This window comes from Mytilus edulis, chromosome 10 (assembly GCF_963676685.1).
Source record: "Mytilus edulis chromosome 10, xbMytEdul2.2, whole genome shotgun sequence".
In the NCBI taxonomy this organism is placed as follows: Eukaryota; Metazoa; Mollusca; class Bivalvia; order Mytilida; family Mytilidae; genus Mytilus; species Mytilus edulis.
The window spans coordinates 84,447,078-84,467,174 of record NC_092353.1 but is presented as its reverse complement, the minus strand read 5'-3'; the positions used below and the strand labels follow the sequence as shown (position 1 = coordinate 84,467,174).

Sequence of the window (20,097 nt, the reverse complement as noted above, 5' to 3'; positions counted from 1 at the left end):
TAATGCTGGCTGTTTGGTGCAAATGTCAGAATATCCCTAATTTATGAAATATCCCCCATCAGCTGAATCCCTTTTTTTCTCTCAGTATAATCCCCTTATATTTCTTTTTTAAACGAATGAATTTATTAATATACATGTATAAATTTATTCATTGTAATCTAATTGATTAGAATATTCAATTTCAAATAATTATTTTGGGGGTAAAAAGGTTTGTCATACAAAATTGCCACAAAGAAACCTTAGGAGGGATGACATCATTCAGCAGCTCTTCAAGTTTAACAATAATGGTGTAGTATGGTGTCACTATAATCATTCTACTTCATTTCTGTCATGCTTTTATATTTTTTCTGTGGCTATAAAACACACAATTAAACTTACTACTTCCTGAAGACCAAACTGTGGCCCCTGGGAACAAATCTTTCCATTAATGGCAATCATTGAACAGCCGTCATAATATAATCTATCACCGTCACATCCAATCTGGTTAGCAAACACATATATACCTCCACACTGGAAACAGAAAAATATTATATTACCATGGCAAATAATCTGACCATATCAAGTAAGAAAAGTCTGCAGTCAGGAAGAACATTTTTGAAAACAGAAATATATCAAAACTTAAACAAAAAAATCTACAGCATGTAGGCCCTTAGTTTCTAGTGATAATTTTTCATATCACTCTACAGTGCTGAGAAAGGAAATTATCAGTTGGTAATATCAAAGTAGCATTTCGTAAAATAGTGATAAATTTGCATAGCTGCTTACCATTGGTCAATCTTTCTCTTATACTTTTGAGGTAAGAATAGGAAATGGAGTTAAATTTGTACAATTCGTGGTAGCTGTAGTTTTCGTTACTGAGGATATTACTGGATAGTATTTACAGTGAGTTGCTTATAGGTTTTACTGTAAAAGTTTACCTATAGCTCAACCTGTTTTTAAAATTGACAATACAATAGGGACATTTAAATTGACCAGTTGGTATTGTTAGATTTAAATCTACCTTGATGCTACCTGTAAAAAATTTTATTCACCTAACCCAAAGTTTCAGCATGCTTTTTTCCTGAACTTTTTCTTACCTAGGATTATTCTATTGAGAGATTTTTATTTTACTGTCATTCAAAATATTAGGAGTTATCAAGCCAAACAAGAATGACTATATCATATATGTTATTTTCTTGCAGTTTATTTAAAATTGCATGACCTAAAATGCACTACATTTCATCTTAATGTTTGCATAGCCACTACTAGCAGTGTTTAATACCCTAAATAATCCAGACGTAATATTTCACTCACTTTATGAAACATCAAAATCATATTTGAATAAACAATTTCATTTATTTTTTTACACTGATATTTGACATCTCATCCAGAATTCCAAAGTTTTTAAATAATTCCCAATTTTATTCATTTTTCACTACTTCACTAGATTTTTTTCTAAATCCATAGTATAAATTCTGATTAACTTCCCATGATATACATCCTAATTTAACAGGTGCAGAATCTATACATAATTCAGAATCTTGTAATTTTTTTTTATCATTTCCATTACTATATTCCAAATAGTTATCCTCACTTTACAAATATTTTGTAATATTTTATTTATATTTTTACTATATATCACTTGATTTTTCTATATCCACAGTAAACATTTTATTTCATTTCCTATTATAAATTTCCAAATCAAACAATATTTGATCCAGAATTTTATAATGACTATTTCCAATTTCTCATTCACTTAAAACATTTCCCCACGTTAGGAATATTTTAGAATATTTTACTTTCATTTTTCACTTTATCACTAGATTAGACTATATCCACTGCATTAATTCAACATTTTATTTCATTTCCAAGATCCCATTTAAATGGTAAATCATCTTAAGTTTGTAATAGATCCCAAATTAATAATGAATGTTTTTAAAATCACATTTAAAGCCACAGAAACATGTTGGATGAACTCACACTATATCTCCTACTTGAATTCCAATTTTGAAATTTTTTAATCTTTAACATAACTAAATCCCATCGTATGAAAATTTGAATTTCCTTGAGCAAACACAGCATTTTATGCACAAAAGTCCCACTAATATTATAATAGATTTCAAAGAAAAACACAGCAAGGTATACTCCAAACTTATTTTCGAATTTTACATGTACAACATCATATGTAAGCCCCACAAAACAGTTTGAATGAATTATTTCCTCCTTGATGTCCTTCATGACAATAAAATCTTGAAAAAAACACATCACATTTTGAGAAGCAAAATTGCTATAAAAAATCTAAGATGTGAATTCAAATAAAATAAATCCAATATTGTATGCACAATTAATGACACCAAAAGATTTCAAACATTGCAAATAATAATCCAAAATGAGAATCTTGAAGGGACATGTGAAGAAATGAACAACATATCCATCTGAAAATTTAAACTGTAAACACCTGAACAGCTATTTCTTGTTTCACTGGCAGCTGGACAATACTATATATAAGGGTTAGAATTTTAATGAAGCATTTAGTGTGTAAAAACAGTTTAATTTTCAAACATAGTAATACATATTTAATTTAATCTTTTACTGATTTAGAATTTTAGGTAAAAAATAGATAAATTATATATATCAGGGATTTAAAACAATGAAAACCAAAACTATTTTCTTCCCTATCAATTTTTTAATAGAATAATCCTAGGTAAAAACCAGATGCTCCGCAGGGCGTAGCTTTATACGACCGCAGAGGTTGAACCCTGAACGGTTGGGGCAAGTATGGACACAACATTCAAGCTGGATTCAGCTCTAAATTTGGATTGTGATTAAATAGTTGACACAGCATAGGTTTCTGACACAGAATGAATGTGTTCTAATGAACTTAAAATTTTGTTTTCTCTTAGAGCAATTCACTATGCTGTTGAATATTAATCCTCTCAAAAAAATGTTTGAAGAAATTTTCTTTTTTATTTATGAAATTTCAAATGAGAAAAATTGAACCCAATTTTTTTAATCACATCCCCCTTTCCCTTATTCCAAAACTAATCTCAATTAAAATTTCTAATGGAGTTTGCAACAATAACTACTCATTTAAATACATCATAAAATATTAAGATGTAAAAAAAACTGCTTGTTATCACTGAATGGTAAAGATTATTTTAATTTATCAGTTGGTAGTAATAAGTGAATATACATTGTATATTGTATATAACAAAGATTTAAGTTGATTCTGGACAAAGAAAGATAACTCCAATTAAAAAAAAATCTTGCTATTGCACAATATTTTGCAATTAGATATTTCTTGCTTACTATTCTGGACAAAGAAAGATAACTCTAATTAAAAAAAAATTTGCTATTTCACAATATTGTGCAATTAGATATTTCTTGCCATTGCGCAATACTTAATATAATAATTTTAGATCCTGATTTGGACCAACTTGAAAACTGGGCCCATAATAAAAAATCTAAGTACATTTTTGGATTCAGCATATCAAAGAACCCCAAGATTTCAATTTTTGTTAAAATCAGACTAAGTTAAATTTTGGACCCTTTGGACTTTAGTGTAGACCAGGGCTTCCAAAACGGTCATATATTCCGGTCATTTGTATAATGTCCGGTAAAAGTCCGGCTGGGCAAAGCATGAAACGGTCATATACTTTTTATTTTTCAAGGCTTTTTCGGTCATTTTTACATAATTCACGATCTTTTTGACCCAACCTTTTGCCTTTAACATCAACACGTTTCCGGTCATAAATGTGACATGATGATTAATTACTATCAAAACAACACCTACTTCAATACTTTCTAATTTTAATCAAGGCTAATTAGTAGTTGGACAGCTGAAATCTACCTGTTCAGGTGACAGGTGAACTATGATCAGTACCGGACATCGTATAAATTGATCGGTTTAATCACAAATATTTTCTTACATTTCAGCGGTTTGTATCTAATTGATTTCGTTCTAAAGATTAAAATTATTAGAAATTAGTTTATCAAAATGATTTGATGAAAAATTTTAAGGTTTTAAATAAAAAATCGTCAGAACTATGTCGTATGAACTAGAACACGTGTGCGCATGTGCACAGGTGGGAAATTTAATAATGCATCCTACATTTCTTCAAAAATGCTAAAATTATCAATGATACCTGTATCTAACGTTCAATTCAAGTATTTTGTTGAAGAAATAACGTGGAAAGAGCTTCTTCTCTCAGTCGTGCTTTGTAAAAATACACGGATTTTACGTATCCGTTTATGGTCCATGTTTTACCATTGTCAAGTCAACATCCGGTTGAAAACGAAAGTAGTTTTTGACAATGTCATTTTGCACAAATAAAAAGTCTATGGCAGATATGAGCACGCTGATGTGCACACTTTGAATGATGCACTGCCAATTTAACAGTAACATCCTAACATCAAATTCATATCATATCAAAGTAAAGTTTAAAATCGTTTTTTTTTTAATGTAATGTCAATCATTGGAATGGCCATCTGATTACCATAATTGCCTTTTGTGACTAAGTCTTAAGGGATTAAAATCGGGATCAGATATGAAATGTCCGGCTGGCTCAAATATTTTTTGGAAGCCCTGGTGTAGACCAATTTGAAAACAGGACCAAAAATGAAGAATCTACATACACAGTTAGATTTGGTATATCAAAGAACCCCATTTATTCAATTTTTGATGAAATCAAACAAAGTTTAATTTTGGACCCCGATTTGGACCAACTTAAAAACTGGGCCAATAATCAAGAATCTAAGTACATTTTAAGATTCAGCATATCAAAGAACCTAACTGATTCATTTTTTGTCAAAATCAAACTAAGTTTAATTTTGGACCCTTTGGACCTTAATGTAGACCAATTTGAAAACGGGACCAAAAGTTAAGAATCTACATACACAGTCATGACAGTTAGATTCGGCATATCAAAGAACCCCAATTATTCAATTTTGATGAAATCAAACAAAGTTTAATTTTGGACCCTTTGGGCCCCTTATTCTGTTGGGACCAAAACTCCCAAAATCAATACCAACCTTCCTTTTATGGTCATAAACCTTGTGTTTAAATTTCATAGATTTCTATTTACTTATACTAACGTTATGGTACGAAAACCAAGAAAAATGCTTATTTGGGTCCCTTTTTGGCCCCTAATTCCTAAACTGTTGGGACCTAAACTCATAAAATCAATACCAACCTTCCTTTTGTAGTCATTAACATTGTGTTTAAATTTCATTGATTTCTATTTACTAAAACTAAAGTTATTGTGCGAAAACCAAGAATAATGCTTATTTGGGCCCTTTTTTGGCCCCTAATTCCTAAACTGTTGAAACCAAAACTCCCAAAATCAATCCCAACCGTTCTTTTGTGGTCATAAACCTTGTGTCAAAATTTCATAGATTTCTATTAACTTAAACTAAAGTTATAGTGCGAAAACCAAGAAAATGCTTATTTGGGCCCTTTTTGGCCCCTAATTCCTAAAATATTGGGACCAAAACTCCCAAAATCAATACCAACCTTCCTTTTGTGGTCATAAACCTTGTGTTAAAATTTCATAGATTTCCATTCACTTTTACTAAAGTTAGAGTGCGAAAACTAAAAGTATTCGGACGACGACGACGACGACGCCAACGTGATAGCAATATACGACGAAATTTTTTTCAAATTTTGCGGCCGTATAAAAAGTTCAGGAGAAAAGCATGCTGAAACTTTGGGTTAGGTGAATAAAAATCTTTACAGGTAGCATCAAGGTAGATTTAAATCTAACAATACCAACTGGTCAATTTAAATGTCCCTATTGTGTTGTCAATTTTAAAAACAGGTTGAGCTATAGGTAAACTTTTACAGTAACACCTATAAGCAACTCACTGTAATAGAAAATGATGGAAATACCTTCATTGTAGCAGATTTAATGAGATCAACTCTGACATAACCTTTCCGTAATTCATGATGGCTGCCGCTACCATTGGCGATTATCTCAACTCCATCTAAACTCATATCAATGTGGTGCCTGAAATAAATCAGAATAAAGGCTTTAATTCATGTTCAGCTTAGGAAGGATATGTTGATAAGACAGAAACCCAAATGTACAAATATACATCATCTGACAGAAACACAAAGATACAAATAAATACACTCTCCTCAATCTAAATAAAGGCTATACATCATCTGACAGACACACAAAGATACAAACAAATACACTCTCCTCAATCTAAATAAAGGCTATACATCATCTGACAGACACACAAAGATACAAATAAATACACTCTCCTCAATCTAAATAAAGGCTATACATCATCTGATAGAAACACAAAGATACAAATAAATACACTCTCCTCAATCTAAATAAAGGCTATACATCATCTGACAGAAACACAAAGATACAAACAAATAAACTCTCCTCAATCTAAATAAAGGCTATACATCATCTGACAGAAACCCAAAGATACAAATAAATACACTCTCCTCAATCTAAATAAAGGCTATACATCATCTGACAGAAACCCAAAGATACAAATAAATACACTCTCCTCAATCTAAATAAAGGCTATACATCATCTGACAGACACACAAAGATACAAATAAATACACTCTCCTCAATCTAAATAAAGGCTATACATCATCTGACAGACACACAAAGATACAAACAAATACACTCTCCTCAATCTAAATAAAGGCTATACATCATCTGACAGACACACAAAGATACAAATAAATACACTCTCCTCAATCTAAATAAAGGCTATACATCATCTGACAGAAACCCAAAGATACAAATAAATACACTCTCCTCAATCTAAATAAAGGCTATACATCATCTGACAGAAACCCAAAGATACAAATAAATACACTCTCCTCAATCTAAATAAAGGCTATACATCATCTGACAGACACACAAAGATACAAATAAATACACTCTCCTCAATCTAAATAAAGGCTATACATCATCTGACAGACACACAAAGATACAAACAAATACACTCTCCTCAATCTAAATAAAGGCTATACATCATCTGACAGAAACACAAAGATACAAATAAATACACTCTCCTCAATCTAAATAAAGGCTATACATCATCTGACAGAAACCCAAAGATACAAATAAATACACTCTCCTCAATCTAAATAAAGGCTATACATCATCTGACAGACACACAAAGATACAAATAAATACACTCTCCTCAATCTAAATAAAGGCTATACATCATCTGACAGACACACAAAGATACAAATAAATACACTCTCCTCAATCTAAATAAAGGCTATACATCATCTGACAGACACACAAAGATACAAATAAATACACTCTCCTCAATCTAAATAAAGGCTATACATCATCTGACAGACACACAAAGATACAAATAAATACACTCTCCTCAATCTAAATAAAGGCTATACATCATCTGACAGAAACCCAAAGATACAAATAAATACACTCTCCTCAATCTAAATAAAGGCTATACATCATCTGACAGACACACAAAGATACAAATAAATACACTCTCCTCAATCTAAATAAAGGCTATACATCATCTGACAGAAACCCAAAGATACAAACAAATACACTCTCCTCAATCTAAATAAAGGCTATACATCATCTGACAGACACACAAAGATACAAATAAATACACTCTCCTCAATCTAAATAAAGGCTATACATCATCTGACAGAAACACAAAGATACAAATAAATACACTCTCCTCAATCTAAATAAAGGCTATACATCATCTGACAGAAACCCAAAGATACAAATAAATACACTCTCCTCAATCTAAATAAAGGCTATACATCATCTGACAGACACACAAAGATACAAATAAATACACTCTCCTCAATCTAAATAAAGGCTATACATCATCTGACAGAAACACAAAGATACAAATAAATACACTCTCCTCAATCTAAATAAAGGCTATACATCATCTGACAGAAACCCAAAGATACAAATAAATACACTCTCCTCAATCTAAATAAAGGCTATACATCATCTGACAGACACCCAAAGATACAAATAAATACACTCTCCTCAATCTAAATAAAGGCTATACATCATCTGACAGACACACAAAGATACAAATAAATACACTCTCCTCAATCTAAATAAAGGCTATACATCATCTGACAGACACACAAAGATACAAATAAATACACTCTCCTCAATCTAAATAAAGGCTATACAAATGTACATCATCTGACAGACACACAAAGATAAAAAATAATCATCAGACATACTGAACTCAATGTAAATTTTAACGCTACTTTATGGCAAATAAGATGACAGCTAAAAAAGCTAAAACATAAAAGTAAGAACTCCATGCTAAAGGCCTCAGTGTGACTTTTAGATGAAGGAAAGCAATAAAAGCAATGTTCCTTTGCATTTGTGTTTTTTGCAGTGTATGTATTGATTTTGTGTTTTTTGCAGTGTATGTATTGATCTTGTGTTTTTTGCAGTGTATGTATGATCTTGGGTTTTTTGCAGTGTATGTATTGATCTTGTGTTTTTTGCAGTGTATGTATGATCTTGGGTTTTTTGCAGTGTATGTATGATCTTGGGTTTTTTGCAGTGTATGTATTGATCTTGTGTTTTTTGCAGTGTATGTATGATCTTGGGTTTTTTGCAGTGTATGTATTGATCTTTTGTCATTAATGGATACTCATTATCCTTTCTTTTATATTCTTAGAAACAGTCTGCAGGCAATTGCAAAATAATGTGAGAGATTACCTCCAACTTGTAATATCCTTAATAAATTCAGGATACTATAAGGAGTCCATAAAGTTTTGAGCTCACTATACATATTACAAATGTAAAGTAATGTTGATGGCTAACTTACTAACAGTTAATTTGAATAGAAACTGCCAACCCTTTCAGAACAAGTAAGTTAAACCTTTAAAAGTATTAATGCTGATTTTTTTTTAAATTCTTGACCATGGTGTTTTCTGTTTTATTGGACTCAAGATTTTTCTGCCTTTTATTTCTTCTTCTCACTCCTATTTGTTTTTCACTGTTTCACAAACTCTATAAAAATTGATAGATATAAATTATTTCTTAAAAATATTTTTTTTACGGTTATGCATAGCCCTTCTATTTACCCATCAGGTGTCCATAATTCTTCACAGATTTCTGATCCTATACATGTATCAACAGTAGATATCACAGCATCACCAATAGGAACGGTCTTCTGGAAAATATATAAATGGAGAAATTTAAAATAGTGACCATCATAGCATCACCAATAGGAACGGTCTTCTGGAAAATATATAAATGGAGAAATTTAAAATAGTGACCATCATAGCATCACCAATAGGAACGGTCTTCTGGAAAATATATAAATGCAGGAGAAATTTAAAATAGTGACCATCATAGCATCACCAATACAATGCAATAGGAACGGTCTTCTGGAAAATATATAAATGCAGGAGAAATTTAAAATAGTGACCATCATAGCATCACCAATAGGAACATCTTCTGGAAAATATATAAATGGAGAAATTTAAAATAGTGACCATCATAACATCACCAATGGGTACTGTTTTCAGGTAAAAATACACACCTGACCAGTAAAATCCTCTATCGTATACTAGGGGAAGGTTCCTCTATTACTAAATATATACAATGTAGATAAATGCCTAAGCAGTAATATAATGTATTAAATTACAGAGGCTTCTATATCACACCTGATCAGTAATATCTTGTACAATATGTACTATGAGAAGGTTCCACTATTATTAAATATAGATATCTGCCCAACATTTGTTAATGTTGTTGTTTGTTGGTGCGGTTCTTCAGTATTTCTCATTTCTCGTTTCCTATATAGATTAGACTGTTGGTTTTCCTGTTTGAATGGTTTTACACTTGTCATTTTTGGGGTCCTTTATAACTTGCTGTTGGATGTGAGCCAAGGCTCTGTTTTAAAGACCGTACTTTGACCTATAATGGTTTACTTTTACAAATTGTGACTTGGATGGAGGGTTGTCTCATTGGCACTCATACCACATCTTCTTAAATCTAACAGTAAGTTTTGCCCCATCACTAAAAGTCTATATATAAATACATATTACATACCTGATATATCCTGTATAATATATATTTGAATTTTCCTCTCAGTTAAGTCTAAGATAGAAACATACCTGACCTGTGATCTCCTGTATCATACGTGGAAGGTAATAGTCCTCTATTTGTTTATGTTTACCCCAAGCTGTAAACCATCTTGGTTCTCTGTAGTTGCCATCATTTGCCAAAGCCATCTTTGGTCGAATCAGTAAAACTTTCCTTCAAATAAAAGAAGGTTGTATAATAATACACATGCACCCTGAAATTGCAAAAAATGTCAACTTATGCAACTCTTTCAAAATTATGTTAATTGTTTTGATAAATAAACTGGTGAATATAATTTGTAAACTAAAAGGCAGAAAAGTTACTTGTGACATGTGACAAGAGATATCAAATTTAACATCCCAATTACAAAAGGAGGTGGACGTTTATTTCTACATCTGGCACTGCCATTCAGACAATCAAAATTAGCAAGTATTCTAATGTTGGCGTGAGAGAAGTCCAAGGGATGACTTTATTTCTATAACTTAGTCTGCAGTTTACCATGACAAGCAAGTTTGAAGGTTTGATGTCCAACAGAATATCTTCAATGCCTTATAAACAATCAACATCTAGCATGTGCCTAGATGTTATTTTGAAGAATTATAATACATTTTAACTAGAGGCTAACATAAGAAGCCTGTGTTGCTCAACTTGGTCTATGTTCATATTCAACAAAGGACATTGTAGATGAGAATAGAATTCATGACAAACAAGAATGTGGCCATATAGTACCAACTATATATGCAAATATGACTCGATAGTAGATTTGTTACTTTGCTGATCATTTTTGTGATTTAAAGAGTATTCATCTGTTTTGACTTTTATAATATAAGACAAAATGCTAAAAAAAAATGGTAAAAATCGTCATAAAAGGGCATTAACTCCAACAAGGATTCTTTGGACAACTTCCTCTATTTGTCGTCATTGTAGATCTTGTCTTAAGCTAGTTGATCATCTATGCTTATTTAACTTTCTGTTTAAGATATAAGGACTAAGAAATGTTATCTAACAATATATTTAGGTAAAAAAAAAAACTTGTAAAATATGATCATCTTTTCTAATCTAAACATCACTAAGTTAATCCACATTTACATGAAAATATCATCATGATCATAATCTGGATTAAGGTAAATAAACCAACACATTTTTTTTTCTTGCAACAACATATATTTTGCAACTATAACAAATATTAAAATCCAAACATACAAACCACACATTTTCATATATATAACTTACTTATTCAGAAAGAAAACACGACAGTTGTAAGCTATATTTTTATGCATCACTGGCCTGAAAATAAACAAAATGCATATAAAATATATAGATCACATGACATTCAGTGCAAAATTTTTTGCATTTGTCAGATTTATCAAAGTTGTAAACGCAAAAAGCTATAAACTATCAAAAACAAGGGTAATGTCTAGGTGTAATACCACCAAATCATGGTACGTCACATCCGGTTGTATACAAAAGTAGGTCGAAAAAAATATTCCCTTGAATTTGACAGTTGTAGGTAATTAATCCTACATTTTATTGCAGTAAAACCATTTCTGTGTCATAAACATATGTCTTGGGTATTTCAAAACACCATTATTTTTTATTTGGGATTTCTATAGAAAATTTTGTAATCTTGAGGTTACATTTGTACATGGTGACTAATAAAATTGAGAATGGAAATGGGGAATGTGCCAAACTGACAACAACCCGATCATAGAGCAGACAACAGCAGAAGGTCACCAACAGGTCTTCAACGCAACAAGAAATTCTCGCACCCGGAGGCGTCCTTCAGCTGGCCCCTAAACAAATATATACTGGTTTAGTGATAATGAACACCATACTAAACTCCAAATTGTACACAAGAAACTAAAAGTTAAAATAATACAAGACTAACAAAGGCCAGAGGCTCCTGACTTGGGATAGGCGCAAAAATGCGGCGGGGTTAAACATGTTTGTGAGATCTCAACCCTCCCCCTATACCTCTAGCCAATGCAGAAAAGTAAATGCATAACAATAAGCACATTAAAATTCAGTTCAAGAGAAGTCTGAGTCTGATGTCAGAAGATGTAACCAAAGAAAATAAAGAAAATGACAATAATACATAAATAACATCAGACTACTAGCAGTTAACTGACATGCCAGCTTCGGACTTCAATTAAACTGATTCAAAAATTATGTCTTCATCATATGAATATCAGGCACAATCCTCCCCGTGAGGGGTTTAGTATCATACCATCATAACATATAAACCTTGTACACAGATAAAATAAGGGGAGAAATTTGATTGGTTAACTTCCAATGGTGGTTATTTTCTTATATGCAATGAAATATTATGTGATTTTTTTTCTATAGAACTGGACAGGATAAAACTTTACTCATGCCAAGTATTTCTTTATTTGAAAGATAAATTCTGCACATTTTTTTGAAAAATGCAAATTTAACAAAGACTAATAGGGGAAAATCAATGGTGGTATAATATTACACCTCTAGATTGTTAACAGTTATTGTAAATTCATAAATTATTGTGATTTATTTATAATGTACAGGGTTATAATCGCAATAGTTTAAACTCGCATTTTAAGAGAGATCCATACACTTAAACATAAGTTATTGTCTGGAAACTAGAAAAATAATGAAATATGCTTATTTTGACCCCTTTTGGGCCCCTTGTTCCTAAACTGTTGGGACCAAAACCATCAAAATCAATCCCAACCTTCCTTTAGCATGTTAAGTGGTTATGAACCTTGTGTTAAAATTTTATTGATTTCTATTTACTTGTACTAAAGTTATCATGGTTATTATTTCCGGAAATCATCCGTCTTCAGACGACATGATACCGATATAAGACCAATTTTTTTTTAATTTTTGCGGTCGTATAAAAATCATTGCGGTCGTATACAAACTTACATTCCAACATCACAAAGAATATCCTGGGTAACTGGATTAGTGAGAATCTGTCCCAAACTCTGCCATGAGTGTAAGAATGTATCACTCTCCAGAAAATGGTCTGCACATCCATATCCTCTACAAAAACAATTGATGCTATTATCATTTTTTAATTTCAACATGTTCGAAAGAATATTTTCAAAAAAAATTCTTGTTAAAAAGTATGTAAGAAAAACTGTCAATATCTTAGATTTTCAAGTACTGGACACTTACCATGCTTACACCTTTTCTTATACACTAAATATTACATGTATATGCAGCATTGCTCCTGAAGGCAGCATAAATGGTAAAAGTAAAAAATCAATTACCTGGTAGAAAACTTCTTATTAATGGTCATACATGTACATATTTTGTAAAAACAAATTGAAATTGTTCTGCGTCATATTATACTAACGTTATCTCCAGCTCAGGGCCTAATCTGTAAGTTGCACCAAGCTCTTTAGCCTTTTGAATACCTGAAAATATAAACATCTAAAATTAAGACTTTTAAGGGAAAACAATTGTGAGTTCAAAGCTACTGAATTAGCTCCAAATCTGATTCATCTTAGCCATTTCTGTTTTCTAAAAATGTGATATAAAATGGAAGTCCTTAATAGCTGTAAATAAAATAATATACATAACTTATCTCATGTGAACTGCCTATTTTCAGGGAAATGTAACCAATAGTTTTGTTAATTGTCATTTGTTATAGTTCATGTAGTTTAGGAATAACAACAAAATATTTTTTTTCTCACTGTCAAATTCAGAAGTCACAAACAGTCAAGGATCGAAGACTTGAAGTGCTCATCAACTTGATCAACAACAAGTATTTTAGTAACAGTTTTTTTTAATAATTGAATAAAGATTTGGAGGGCAAACATTTACAATGAAATGATTTGAAATGATTTTAAGGCCACTTTTTTTTTATTTGATGGTTTACGGATCCGCCGACCCTGTTTTTCACGATTTTAAAATAAAAATAAAAACGATTTTGAAGATTTTTTTTAATTCCGCCGACCCTTTTCTGTTTGAAGAAGTACAAATAAAAATAAAAACATGAATGATATAAAAAGATCGGTCTTTCTTCTTCCAGTCGGAATACCCTCAGAGTGGATTCGAAAATCCCGTGCGGTTCCCTGTTCAGTCAACGTTTCATCATGATCTAATGTTGTGAAAAGGAACCTGTTGAAAGGCGGTTCCCTGTTCAGTCAACGTTTCATCATGATCTAATGCGGTGAAAAGGAACCAGTTGAAAATGGAGGACCAAATACGATTTTACAATATTTACTTAGATTTACACATTAATTGTTTGAGATTTTCGGTGTAAATCTAGCGGTTGAACAAATTGAACATCGCAGTCATGAATAATAAAAATGAAAATTATTTTTGAGATCGTTTGGGAATTTTGGTTTAAAAGGTCGGACCAGGGATCTCCATGGATGAAAATTGAACGATGGAGGAACTTTCACCATTACAAACCGTGTCTACGCTGTACAGTGTAGCGCGATCGGAAGTATTTTATCCCTCCATACAAGGAATGGTGAACATGCTAATTCATTGCTTATTTAAATTATATTTATTTGAATTTTCATTGTAGAATTAGAAGTATCAATATTTTCATTTATTGCCGTTTTTAACCATTCAAATGCCAATTCTTCATGGTCCCCCCCCCTTAGTGTAGAATAACCAAAAGCTGTCATGAAGGTCCCCATGTAGATTTCAATTATTTTTGGTAATTGTTATGGGGGTTAAAATTAAAAATCATATGATGTGGAGCTTATTTTTCATGAACACTGTCAAATTCAGAACCCATTACCGGTATGGCTGATTTGCAGCAATTACAAAACGATTCGTACGGGTTATGTAAAAGGTTAAAGAGATTTTTAAAGCAAACGTTGACAAATGAAAAGGTTTTTAATGACTTTATCTGGCAAATTGAAGCTGTGCAACATGCATCATTCGAGTCTGAATAGAAACCGGAAACGCCAATGTATCAATTTGATTGTAATATACGAAATGAATTCGGAATTACGATACGATATTTCTTTACAGGAAATATTTAAGTTTTTACCCTTAAACTTTTAAAGTAATTCTAACTCATCGTTACAGCAGTTCTTGAGTTATTTGCGATGAAATAATATTTACTGTTTTGCGTCTTATTTTGTACTTCTTAAAAAAAGGTGATGCTGATTGCGTAAGTCAAAATAAAGTTGTGTTCGACTTGTTAAACTGTTTATTTGTAACTGGATTATTAATTAATTTATTTAATCTAAATTATCATAATCATTTGCTGAAACTATGTTGATTAATTCGACAAATGGATCGTCTATCCTCAGATAGTATTCTCCTGTCTGGTTTGTTGATCTACCTGTACAAGCTCAGGTACAAGTGATTAGCGATCTTAATCCGGATATCCCTAAGGCGTTAGAACTGTATTGGATTATAACATAAAAAGCCTAAGGGTTATGCAATTACATGCATTTGATTATAATTGATAAAAAATGGCGTTGGGCTACACAAAACGATGAAGTTTTGAACGATGGCGGAAGACAATTAAGGATGGCGCAAGACAATTTAACGATGGCGCGAGTCATTTGACGATGGCGCAAGACATTTGAACGATGGAGGGGCGCCATCGTTAAACAGGCCATGGAGATCCCTGTCGGACCACAGCTAATTTGAACCCCTGTTTCAGACAGTCAGTGAGGTTGATGGCGGGTCAACTTTGGTTCCAAACTTCCAGTGTCGATCAGAAAGTCTGAAACCCGTCGAAAGGGGCTGTTTTAGTTCCATTACACATATGAGGTACTAGTCCAAATAATTATGACATCTGGCAAGGCTTCCTGGCATCCCAGATTTGTTTTTAAATAGCCTTGCCAGACGTCACTATTAAAAGGGAAGGATCTTTTAACTTGCTGCCAGGGATGGGTGTCTGATTAATTGGCCTTGTTATATAAATACCTAAATACCATCCCACGGTACCCATTAAGATTTAATGGAACAAAGATGGGATATGGTGAACAAGATCCCAACACAAAATCAGAACATGTATTACTGTCATAGAATGCCTGACAATTAAAATCACTTCGACATTTATAACAAGAGGCTCTCAAGAGCCTGAATCGCTCACCTGAATTTTTTTGGTTTAATCTCTCATCAATGATTATTTTGGCTTTTCAATTTATTTAAATGTTCTTTGAATCGTCCTATTTTCTTCAAAAGCAAAAAAAAATCATTTTCTCCTATGTTCTATTTTAGCCATAGGAGCTATGTTTCTTGACATACAAGGAAATGAAATATAAAATTTATACTAGATACTCTGAAACTCTGAAACTCATTTAGCCTAAGTTTGGCTGAAATTGATACAGCAGTTTCATAAGAGAAGATTTTTTAAAGTAAGTCAACATGGTGAACAAATTGTGAAAAAAGTCTTTAAAGGGCAATAACTCCTAAAGAGGTCAATTGACAATTTTGGTCAAATTGACAATTTTGGTCAAATTGACTTATTTGTAGATCTTACTTTGCTGATCATATTTGCTGTTTACAGTTTATCTTTATCTATAATAATATTCAAGATAATGACCAAAAACTGCAAAATTTCCTTAAAATTACCAATTAAGTGGCAGCAACCCAACAATTGGATGTTTGATTCATCTGAAAATTTCAGGGCTGATAGATATTGACCTAATGAACATTTTTACTCCATGTCAGATTTGCTCTTAATGCTTTCGTTTTTGAGATATAAGCCAAAAAACTGCATTTGACCCCTATGTTCTATTTTAAGTAACGGCGGCCATGTTTTTTGACGGATCAAAAATCAAAGCACACACTTTGTGCAGGATAATCTAAGGAACAACCATGCTAAGTTTTAACCAAATCCATTCAGTAGTTTCAGAGGAGAAGATTTTTTAAAGTTAGCAAATATGATGAACAAATTGTGAAAAATTGTCATTAAAGGACAATAACCCCTTAAGGGGTCAATTGACAATTTTGGTCAAATTAACTTATTTGTAGATCTTACTTTGCTGATCTCTTTTGCTGTTTACAGTTTATCTTTATCTATAATAATATTCAAGATAATGACTAAAAACTGCAAAATTTCCTTAAAATTACCAATTAAGTGGCAGCAACCCAACAATGGTTTGTTTGATTCATCTGAAAATTTCAGGGCTGATAGATCTTGACCTAATGAACATTTTTACTCCATGTCAGATTTGCTCTAAATGCTTTCGTTTTTGAGATATAAGCCAAAAACTGCATTTGACCCCTATGTTCTATTTTAAGTAACGGCGGCCATGTTTTTTGACGGATCAAAAATCAAAGCACACACTTTGTGCAGGATAATCTAAGGAACAATCATGCTAAGTTTTAACCAAATCCATTCAGTAGTTTCAGAGGAGAAGATTTTTTAAAGTTAGCAAATATGATGAACAAATTGTGAAAAATTGTCATTAAAGGACAATAACCCCTTAAGGGGTCAATTGACAATTTTGGTCATATTAACTTATTTGTAGATCTTACTTTGCTGATCTTTTTTGCTGTTTACAGTTTATCTTTATCTATAATAATATTCAAGATAATGACCAAAAACTGCAAAATTTCCTTAAAATTACCAATTAAATGGCAGCAACCCAACAATGGTTTGTTTGATTCATCTGAAAATTTCAGGGCTGATAGATCTTGACCTAATGAACATTTTTACTCCATGTCAGATTTGCTCTAAATGCTTTCGTTTTTGAGATATAAGCCAAAAACTGCATTTGACCCCTATGTTCTATTTTAAGTAACGGTGGCCATGTTTTTTGACGGATCAAAAATCGAAGCGCACATTTTGTGCAGGATATACTAAGGAACAATCATGTTAAGTTTCATTCAAATCCATTCAGTAGTTTCAGAGGAGAAGATGTTTGAAAAATTGTTAACGACGACAGACGACGACGACGACGACGACGACGGACGCCAAGTGATGAGAAAAGCTCACATGGCCTTTTAGGCCAGGTGAGCTAAAAAGGGACAATCACAGGACACTTCGAGATATACATGATATAAGCTAATACTTAGCAGTGTAAAATAGCATAAAAAGCCTAAAAAGGACATGTTTTCATGTACCACATATGAAGGCATATGACATGCAGAGCACATATATGGTATTTCCTCAATAAGAATGTATTGTGTTATGAGGAATTTTTTCCCTCCCTGATCTAAATTTGATAAATAAATACACAGAACAAAGAGAAATGCAATTGGAAAAGACACTTCCCTTTCATCAGGAACATGTACATGTATATATATATATATATATATATATATATATCTGCTTTCATCAATCTACATTGACATTGGACTCCTTGTAACACATTTAATTTATATTAAAACAGCAAGAATTAATACCAAATTATGAAACAATCTGCATACATAATTAGTATAATACTATTATATAGAGTAACGTCATTGTTTGTTTCTCTCCATTTTTGGTAAAAAAAACCAGTATTAATTCAAATTTTTATTTTTTAATTTTTTTACGACCTCCTACCCTATATTTTTTCATTATTTTTATTTTTAATTTTTTTTCGACATCCTACCCTTCCAACTAATAAAAAAAAGTGGCCTAATGACAGTATTGACTTAAAATTTTATAGCAATAGACAATGCAACTGCATCTTTTGATTCTGTATGTGAACAAGATGTATTAATTTTACGTAAAATATGAAACAAATTAAAAATTATGATATGAAATTTCTTCAAATTACCAAGTTTCAGTCGGTACCTCGAATGACCGAATAACACTGTTAATATCCGAATAACACTTATAATGACCGAATAACACTTGGAATTTCATATTTAGCACATATTGATGACTTTTAAACATTGATTATTAATTAATAGTATATTATCGATGTATTTTATAACTTATAAATGATTTACAGAAGGCAGATAAGTTCATAAAAAACTTTTAAAATTTAGTGTGTACATCAATATGGCGACCACAGAAATTACAATGCCTGCCATGTTCGATGTACACACTAAATTCAAAAGTATCTTTATGAACTTATCTGCTTTTTGTAAATCATTTTTAAGTTAAAAAATACATCGATAATACATTATTATTTTTAAAATTATCAATGTTAAAAAGTCACCAATATGTGATATTATTGTATAGCAATATAATATTTCCCACAGAAAGTAACCAAAAGTTAGCGTGCAATAAATTCTAATATTGCACTAGTGCAATAAATCGTAAAAATTATGACGTCATCAACGACAAAATCTTAGTTTAAACCAATTTTTACTTTCAAATATTATATTGCTATACAATAAAAGGGTTATTGCATGAATATTGTCCCTCGTAGAATATATATTGCACTCGCAAGCTCGTGCAATATAAAATTCTACTCGGGACAATATTCATGCAATAACCCTATAATATTAAAATTTCAGTGTTATTCGGTCATTACAAGTGTTGTTCGGAAAATAACAGTGTTATTCGGTCATTACAAGTGTTGTTCGGAAAATAACAGTGTTATTCGGTCATTCGTGTTACCCAGTTTCAGTTAATATTCATGTATTTTCTTGTAAAGTAATTCAATATTATCAACAAGTGTAATACTCATATCATTTGGCATACAACTATGTTCTAAATATGGGTTTAATTTGTACCTGTAAAGGCTATTTAAAAAGATAGACTTAAGCATTCTGTTTTCAAGACTAACAAGAGTGTGAAAACGTGCATATGATGATATGTTTTGAAGAAGAAATGTTCACAACTTTAGTTTTATAATCAGCTCTTTTTTAAATCTTCCATACTTTCTATTATTCTTGACAAATTCCCTTCAAAGTCCATTGCCCATTGATTCAATGTGCAAGTGGCGAGTGTCGCCGTTCTCCCCATTTTGGAGACCCTCTGTTAATCGTCAAAACCGACTCAAAAATTATTGATTATCAACTTTCTTTTTCGGACACCGGAAGTTGTCTATAGAATGTTTGATTAGTCCACGTGTTACTGTTGAAACTGTAAATTTTTTGTTTGTTTATAGTTCTTTTCAAAATAACCAAAATTTATCAGTAAATTGATAAACGAAAGAAATAAGATTAAGTATATTCTTAATGC

At 31.7% G+C, this 20,097-nt stretch overlaps 1 protein-coding gene across 1 annotated transcript in view; it reads right to left on the bottom strand.

Moving 5' to 3' along the window:
* Positions 1-19,963, bottom strand: part of LOC139492052 (glutamine-dependent NAD(+) synthetase-like) — a 32,420-nt gene extending 12,457 nt beyond the window's left edge. Inside the window, exons 1-8 of the mRNA XM_071280160.1 lie at positions 19,794-19,963; positions 13,405-13,465; positions 12,972-13,088; positions 11,304-11,357; positions 10,103-10,244; positions 9,065-9,153; positions 5,867-5,984; positions 379-510 (exon numbers count right to left, since the gene is read on the bottom strand). Coding sequence (XP_071136261.1) covers positions 379-510; positions 5,867-5,984; positions 9,065-9,153; positions 10,103-10,244; positions 11,304-11,357; positions 12,972-13,088; positions 13,405-13,465; positions 19,794-19,878 — 798 coding nt within the window. The 5' untranslated portion in view covers positions 19,879-19,963. The remainder of the gene's footprint in view (positions 1-378; positions 511-5,866; positions 5,985-9,064; positions 9,154-10,102; positions 10,245-11,303; positions 11,358-12,971; positions 13,089-13,404; positions 13,466-19,793) is intronic.
* Positions 19,964-20,097: the final 134 nt, after the last annotated feature.